General features: G+C 38.1%; 1 protein-coding gene across 2 annotated transcripts in view; it reads right to left on the bottom strand.

Moving 5' to 3' along the window:
- Positions 1 to 498: 498 nt before the first annotated feature.
- The window catches only part of LOC107584125 (brain-specific angiogenesis inhibitor 1-associated protein 2-like protein 1), a 35,252-nt gene continuing 26,960 nt past the window's right edge, over positions 499 to 8,790 (bottom strand). The window contains exons 10-13 of one of the 2 annotated variants that reach the window (XM_016270588.1): positions 4,272 to 4,331; positions 3,997 to 4,156; positions 1,612 to 1,655; positions 499 to 1,515 (exon numbers count right to left, since the gene is read on the bottom strand). In XM_016270588.1, the coding sequence (XP_016126074.1) occupies positions 1,443 to 1,515; positions 1,612 to 1,655; positions 3,997 to 4,156; positions 4,272 to 4,331 (337 nt within the window). In that variant the 3' untranslated portion in view covers positions 499 to 1,442. The remainder of the gene's footprint in view (positions 1,516 to 1,611; positions 1,656 to 3,996; positions 4,157 to 4,271; positions 4,332 to 8,790) is intronic. The other variant, XM_016270589.1, reaches the window with a different exon arrangement.

The following is an 8,790-nucleotide window of genomic DNA, read 5'->3' as shown; positions in this document are numbered from 1 at the left end:
TTTTAAAATTCCATGACTTTTCCAGGTTTTTCATGACCGTACGAACCCTGTGGTGTATTTGGTGCTTCTGCAGTCGGTCACACCTGAGGCGTTTATTTTTCCAAAACTTTTTCAGGCCTGGAAATTGGTGTTTTAAAATTCCATGACTTTTCCAGGTTTTTCATGACTGTACGAACCCTGTGGTGTATTTGGTGCTTCTGCAGTCGGTCACACCTGAGGCGCTCCCCTTAGTGCGATACCGAACAGATGTTAGAAAGAGAACCATTTATGACAGATTCAGATTTTTACAATGAACACAGTAAATGTCTTACTCACCTGCACCAGTTTAACCAATACAGCATTTTTATAGGGTATGGGATTAATAAAGTGTGTTAGAAAATGAAAAATGGATAATCTAGACAAAATAAGTATTCATCTTGAACCTGTAAGGAACAGGACAACTATTACTGAGAATAGCATTTTTTTCAGAGAAAATATAACAGAACAATGGTAAAATAATAATATCTAACACATTTTTATTTCGGAGTAATGTGGTATGACAAGAATTGGGGCAATGATTCAATATCACAGCACAAAAAGGTATGAAAGAAAAGACTGTATCCCCTATATGATAACATGATTGCAAAGGCATAGCATGTACACAAATTTACAAGACTTCGTTAAAAAAAACAATCAGTATGTATTTACTTAGGACCCAAGGATTTCTCTTCCATAGTGAAAAATGCTCATGAGTTTGAGCTGATGTCCAGCTAAAGCCAATAAGCCAACATTCAACTGTGCAGCTAGTAAGAATGTTATCACCACACATTGCACTCATCTTTAACATGAGGAATAAACAATTCAACTAAGTGTCTTTACATTGTCGTTCTTTAAATGTGTAAAAGGTGTGAAGGATAAGGAATACATAAGCATTTTAAAACAACAAAACCATGATATCGTATAACAAAAACAGGCTAAAATTAATCCATACCAACTGAAACACTTTGGCAACTGGCAAACCTCACACTACTTCACTGGATTTTGAAATGAAATTTGATCTGGTTATGCAATGTGTTTCTAATTAGGGGCTGCAATACCTCCAACCTTAAAATATACATTTGGGTTTTTGGTTTACCTTTACAAAGCCCCAGACATAGAGGACCAATATGGTCAGAAAATAGCTATTCAAGAGCCTGTTTGGTGCTGTGCATTCTCTTGGAAACTCAAGTGTATGAATCCAGTTACCATTTAAAATAATTTAATCAAAGTCTAAAATTCTTATAAATAATGCCTCCTGGAAATTTTAATCTGCAGGTTTGCATTTTTAGAAACTTTAAGGATTAAAACTGATGTTGTAACAGAACCCTTTCATTTGGTTCCATTGCCATACCTGCAATGCACCAATATAGGCAAAACCTCTGAGACACAACTTCACATCAGGGCAGGGGCTGCATACAGTCTCATCATATGATTGGTGCAGATCTGTCATTTGTGGTGGTGGGTCTAAGTTTGACGGTGGCAAATGGATTCCCACCCCTGATGAGGAAAACAGACATTGTGATTGCAAAGAATGGGTTAAATGCTAGTGCACTGTAGTAATACTAATAATTAATTCTGTTAGAAGATACTCACCCAAGGAATGGCGGCACTGAGTGACCATTTGGCAAAGATGCCTGCTGCAAACACACAAATAAGAATAAAAAGTGATCAGCATAAATCGGGCTTCCATTCTTTAGAACTTAAAGCGGAGAGTGGATTTTCCCCGTCAGACTGGTTCGATTAGGATGTCAACACATAATTCTGTCCCTTCACCAGCTGACTAAGTACCTGGAATAATCGCAGTGTCCTATGACCTCATCATATGCGTCAGGAATCTTGATAATCTTGAAACGCTTGCTTTCACTGTCTGAGTGTTGAAAATCTAATCATAACCACTTCAAGTGACTATGAACTGTAAACAGTCAGGGAACATGCATGTTTCTTTATGAATAAGAGAAGGGTGTACTGGGAGTATTCTAGAGTTAAAACCTGTCTCAGGCAGGCCTTATTTCATATTAAAGGAGTAGGTCACTCAAAAATGAACACACTGTCATTATTTACTCACTAATGTCATTCCAAATCATTCCAAATTGTCTGAACTACAGTTCATAGTGACCACAGGCTGTCAAACACCCAATATTATAAAAAAACGAAAACAAAACTAACAAACAAAAACACCATAAAAGTAGTCCATATGACTCTTTTTTTTCTGAACAATGAATTATGACCACAGGCTCTCAAGCTCTAAAAAACAAAAACAAAAAGAAAGCAAAGCAAAGCAAAACGATGCGTGGACCTTTCCGGTCCCCGGTCCCCCCCCTCTACTGCCCTATCAAAATAAAGGCAAAAGCAAATCTAAAAAATAAAAAAAAAGTACACCATGTGACCACCCACCCAACTCCAAAAAAATAATTTTGTAAGTCATAGCATGGTTTAGGGAACAGAATAGCAGGCAATTAATCAAGATGTCTTGCTTTACAGAAAGTTGCATTAAGATTTATGTGTTCCACAGCAAAAGGTAAAGGCATACAGGTTTGGAATGTCATGACATTGAGTTAATGGCAGAATTCCTATTTTTGGGTGAACTATACCGTAAAATGCTCATCAAAGGACAGACTTTGGTCATCAGACCTTCCACAACAGTCCACACACTCTTACCAGAGTCACCAGCCCATCATCACAAGATCACATTCAAGGTGAATTAGTTGTGGCCAAACACTTTCAATTTGATCTCAGTGCCCCGAGGCAATACACGTGGTTTGAGGTCATTCAGAAGAGGAAGCCAGATATTCAGATTCAGTTTGACATCAGCTGATATAGTACAGCTCTAAATATCTCCACTCTCCTTCACAATGTGAAAACCAGGTAGGGAGCATTTTTCAGATGTCTTTTTATTTTTCACAATGATAGTAATGCAGAGCATTCATCTACCCCTCCCTAGGCCCCCTGGCAAAGAACAAAGGTTACATTATTGCAGGTCTTAGAACGTATATTTTGTGGTTATTGCCACATATGTAGATCTAATTAGTAAAATTCAAAGTCTAATGTATAGCTGAAGAAATATAGCTGGGTCCAAAAGAGACTAGTAAAAATACTTTACATAATTTTATATTAAATAACACATATTTGCATTATTTTCTAATTGATTGAAATTGGTTACAAATTACATTAGAAGCAATACTTTGAGATACAAGTTTAATTTGAAATTTAACAAGAACTTCAGAATGTCTTAGTATTTGTTTGAAGTGCTTTTGCTTTAATGACAGCAGCTCTCAAGCTGCATAAACAAAGTTTGTGTAAATCCTGATGATCATGTTCTCCAGCATGATTTGAGATCATCTATAGAGCATCTTGAGCTCCAATGGAAGAACATCTTCACCGTCTATACAAAGAGCTTACATGATGAGTGTCTCAAACTTATTTTTTATGATTATGTGACTTAAAAAGTGCAATCTTATATATTTACTTTTCATTTTACAAATCTTTAATGTATATATTTTTTTGAAAGTCTCTGAAGCTCACTAAGGCTGCATTTATTTGTTATTTGTAATATGCCAATTTGGTGCTCAAGAAACATTTCTTATCGATGTTTAAAACAGCTGTGCTGTAATATTTTTGTGGAAACTGATACATTTTTTAGACAAATTCTTAGAAGAACAATATTTATTTGAAGAGATCTTTTGTCTTTACTTTGTTTTTGTTCCCAGCCAAATTAAATATTTTATAAAGCAACAGTGTTGTATGCATCTTCATACTGCACTGTATGCATTTTCTACGTGTACCATCTGTGCAGTAATAGAGGTTTCATGTTCACCCTAGAAGGAAACCTGATCCTCAGAATACACCAATGAATTGCCTACTTTATGTCAAACACAAAAGGATAAGAGGCCCAAGATACTCCTCTCCATCTCTCTTTACAGAAAACGTCTGCTTTTCCAACTAACTTTGCTTTCCTATTCGCCAGTGCAGTGTGTTTACCATGTTCTGTGGAGAGGGGGTGGAGGGCTTGATGGGTCTGTCCCTGGATGAGTCACTGTAGTCAGGCGGGGGCAGCAACATGGATTCCTCCACCTCCTCGTCTTCCTCCGGCTGCTCTGGATCAGTCACACTATGGCTACGCAATGGGCTCTCAACTCTGCTGAACAAAATACATAAATTGATGTCTTACTGTTTTGTTAATGGATAGATAACATGGTTAGTTTCAGCTGAAATCACATGATTTTCTCTCAAATTCAAAGGACAAGCAGTCTCACCTGTTGGCAATCACTGGCTCATTGTAAGCCCGACAATAAGATGAGGGAAACCAGCCCCGTCTGCAATTAAAATAAAAAAATATCCATAATGAGCATCATGATTTTCTAACAAAAATGGGTACCAGCTCAATTTCCATATGCATTAAGGCTTTTTGATTTCAACTACTGTATGACAAATCAAAAACCACTGTATTGGCACAAATGTAAAGTGAAACCATGTACCACGAAGAGTACATTTGGTTTTGGTTGCTTAGGAACTGTCACACCACCAGCTGCACATAACTTTGAACTGAGCCTTCAAGAGTGCGTCAGTGCATTAAGACATTTTCACTTCTCAAAATAGTGGTGACAGCATAATGGGTAGTGAGGGAAAATCTGTGGACCTTGGACCTCTGAAATGGCAGAGCTGCTCATTAAAATATGCAAAACAAACAAGTACAAGACCACACAAAGCACAGCCACTGATGCCTCCACTGCAGAAGGATCATTTGACCTCTCGTTTGTATGTTGCTATGGATGAATGATTAAATGCATGTTAATATAAAGAACAGATGCACCTGTTAGCTTTAAAATATTGTTTTTAGTGTCAGCAAAAGGAATTGCAAAAATTGTCTTTCTCAAAAAAGAACAACAATCTGATAGTTTAATCGAATCTAACCAAATTGACTGAAATTCAGCTTTACTGTAATGAGGAGTAGGTTAACAAATTGAATTGCACATAAATGACATTATTATGTGCATCTGAGACAATTATTTTGTGAATTTAAGATAAAGCAGAGCTGCACAGTTCCAAGGTTTTCCTCGTGTTTGTTGTTCAAGTCTGTGTGAACCAGAAGTTCAGACTTGCTTAACTTCAGCACATACTTCAGATGTATTTCAAAAAATTGAATTAGAAAAAAAATAGAGGGCAGACCGTTTTTTGCCATCTATAGCTCGCAGCAGACTGATGGTTGAAGGGGAATGGTCCGAGAAGAAATATAATTTCAGAGGGGAATTTCAGATTTTGACTAAATATTACAATCTATTTTTTCTGTGGATGAACCAATTAATTCTTAAACTAAATAGCATACATTTTGATTTCACACATAATTTAAAAGCTACTAAATGCAAGAATAAAATTCAATTCATATGAAGTTTCATGCTAACCAACTCTTGTCTGAGGTGTACCCATATAGGCGTTCTGTGTCTAAATGAAGGCAACAGTTTTGTTTCATGCAAAGTACAATAAATTTAGGCCTAAAAATAAGCCTACTGCCATGCAAAGGCTTACGGCAGCAGCATATTTGTTTCCTCTCAATGACGGCGAGGCACAAGCACCTCTAACATGTTTGACATGTTGAACATGTCTCACCAAATTCTGCAAATTAGCAGAGTAAATCTAATGAACAGAAACATGGAACCAGTCTTTCCAGCTCAAGAAAGTTGATGTTGCTAACATTCAAGTCAAAGGTCAGCATGGACAAAGATAATGTATGACTGGAAATTTGCAGTGTCCTCAATGTCCCTCACATTGTTCCAAACCTATCAAATGTACTTTTTTTCTGCAGAACACAAGACAAAATTTTGACGAATGTTTCAACTGTTTTGTTCATATATATATATAAAAAAAAAAATGTATTTCTATATACAGTGCTGTGAAAAGGTTTTTGCCCCCTTCCTTTTTTATTTTGCATATTTGTCACACTTAAAAGACTCAGATCATCAAACAAATTTTTATATTACACAAAGATAATGCAAATATATACAAAATGCAGTTTTTAAATGATGATTTCATTTATTAATGCCGAGTTCACACTGCACGATTTTCAAACTCGTCGGATCGCCGTTGTTTTCACACTGCGTGACTATCTGGGGTAGCATTCAGTTGCTGCTGTGTTCACATTGCACGATGGATCGGCGACAGGGGGTTTCACACTGCATGACTTCACAGTAGGAAGAATCGCCGACAGCTCTGTCTGGTCCGCAAATTACGTTTCACAACAAAACACGCGAGAAGTGTTAAGGAAATAACGCGAGAACCCCGCGTGTGTCAGACCGGAGTTCTCGAGCAAGCCTGTAATTATATATACTGTATATATATATATATATATATATATATATATATATATATATAGCCCGCAAATTGTCTGTGAGCTGATTTCCAGCTACAAGGAGAAAAAGAAAAACAGCTTATGCAGGAGGGAAATGCAAGGAACAGGGATTGGGTGTTCTGCAAAGAGAGCTGGAGGTAAATAATTTTGCAGTAACTGTTATGCTGATGTTGTGGCTGGGCAAGCAAATGTTTGTGCTTGTTTCTGTATGATATAATTGTTCATATATCTATTAAAATACTGATATTCTGGTCTATAACTCCTCCCCGAACTTCCCTCTGCCCTGTATCTTGGTCTCTCATTGGCTGTAGGTCATCGCCGATGTAGTTTTCAGTCAGAAATCATTACACACTGCGTGATTGCGAATTGCCGACAGCTCCAGATATTTAGCATGCCAAATTTTTCTTGGGCATCGGCAACGTGTCAGCGATTCCCTCAGATCGCGTCTTTGATAATTCACACTGCGTGATTGTCACTCACGTGAACGAGCACCGATTTGCCTCCGATTTTGGGCATTTGTCTGCGATTTCGCAAAACCTGTCGGCGAGTGAAAAATCGAGTAAAAATCGTGCAGTGTGAACTCGGCATAAGGGAAAAAAGCAGTCCAAACCTTCCTGCCCCTATGTGAAAAATTAAATGCCCCCTCCTATTAAATCATGAAAGAACTGTGATTAACCACAATATTTTAGAGAGCCAAGTTAAATTTCACTAGCCACACCCAGGCCTGATTACTGCCAGACCTGTTGAATCAAGAAATCATTTAAAAAGAACCTGTCTGACAAAGTGAAGCATGCTTAAAGAGCAACACATCATGCCACGATCTAAAGAAATTCAAGAACATGTGAGAAACAAAATAGTTGACATGTATTAGTCTGGAAAGGGTTATAAAGCCCTTTCTAAGGCTTTGGGACTCCAGTGAACCACCGTCAGAGCCATTATCCACAAATGGAGAAAACTTTGAACAGTGTTGACCCTTCCCAGGAATGGCCGGCCAACCAAAATTACTCCAAGACCACAACGAGGACTCATCGAGGAGGTCATAAAAGAACCCAGAACAACCTCTAAAGAACTGCAGGCCTCACTTGCTTCAATCGAAATTCAAGAACATGTGAGAAACAAAATAGTTGACATGTATTAGTCTGGAAAGGGTTATAAAGCCCTTTCTAAGGCTTTGGGACTCCAGTGAACCACCGTCAGAGCCATTATCCACAAATGGAGAAAACTTTGAACAGTGTTGAACCTTCCCAGGAATGGCCGGCCAACCAAAATTACTCCAAGACCACAACGAGGACTCATCGAGGAGGTCATAAAAGAACCCAGAACAACCTCTAAAGAACTGCAGGCCTCACTTGCTTCAATCAAGGTCAGTGTTCATGATTCAACAATAAGAAAGAAACTGGGCAAAAACGGCATCCATGGGAGAGTTCCAAGGCAAAAGCCATTGCTGACCAAAAAGAACACAAAGGCTCGTCTCACATTTGCCAAAAAATATCTTGATTATCCTGACTTTTGCCAAATAGTTGCTTTGTCACAATCTGTATTGTTAAAAGCGCTATATAAATAAAGGTGACTTGACTTGACTTGACTTTTGGGCAAATATTCTGTGGACTGATGCGACAAAAGATGAACTTTTTGGAAGGTGTGTATTCCGTTACATCTGGCTTAAAATCAACACAGCATTTCATAAAAAGAACACCATACCAACAGTCAAACATGGTGGTGGTAGTGTGATGGTCTGGGGCTGCTTTGCAGCTTCAAGACCGGGACAACTTGCCATAATTGACGGAACCATGAATTCTGCACTCTATCAGCAAACCCTGAAGGAGAATGTCCGGCCATCAGTTTGTGACCTCAAGCGACCTTGGGTTATGCAGCTGGACAATGATCACAAACACACCAGCAAGTCCACCTCTGAATGGCTCAAGAAAAACAAAATTAAAGTTAATTTTGGAGTGGCCTAATCAATGTCTGGACTTAAATCTGATTGAGATGCTGTGGCATGATCTTAAACAATCCATTCATGCTCGAAAACCCTCCCATGTGGCTGAATTAAAACAATTCTGCAAAGAAGAGTGGGCCAAAATTCCTCCACAGCGATGTGAAAGACTCATTGCCAGTTATCACAAACGCTTTATTGCAGTTGTTGCGGCAATGGGTGGCACAATTAGTTATTAGATTTAGGGGGCAATTACTTTTTCACGTAGTGCCAGGCAGGTTTGGACAGCTTTTTTCCCTTAATAAATGAAATCATTATTTCAAAACTGCATTTTGTATTTACTCAGGTTATCTTTGTGTGTGTGTGTGTGTGTATTAGGGATGGAACGACTTACTCACAGTTCGGTTTGTATCACGGTTTTAGAGTCACGGTTTCGGTACGTGCTATGTTTAGGGAAAAACTATACTGTCAAATGAAAATAAGAATAATCTAT

Source organism: Sinocyclocheilus grahami, unplaced genomic scaffold (assembly GCF_001515645.1).
Source record: "Sinocyclocheilus grahami isolate Dianchi unplaced genomic scaffold, SAMN03320097.WGS_v1.1 scaffold57.1, whole genome shotgun sequence".
Lineage (NCBI taxonomy): Eukaryota > Metazoa > Chordata > Actinopteri > Cypriniformes > Cyprinidae > Sinocyclocheilus > Sinocyclocheilus grahami.
Note: the sequence above shows the minus strand (reverse complement) of the source record. Positions and strands in the feature narration are given on the sequence as shown.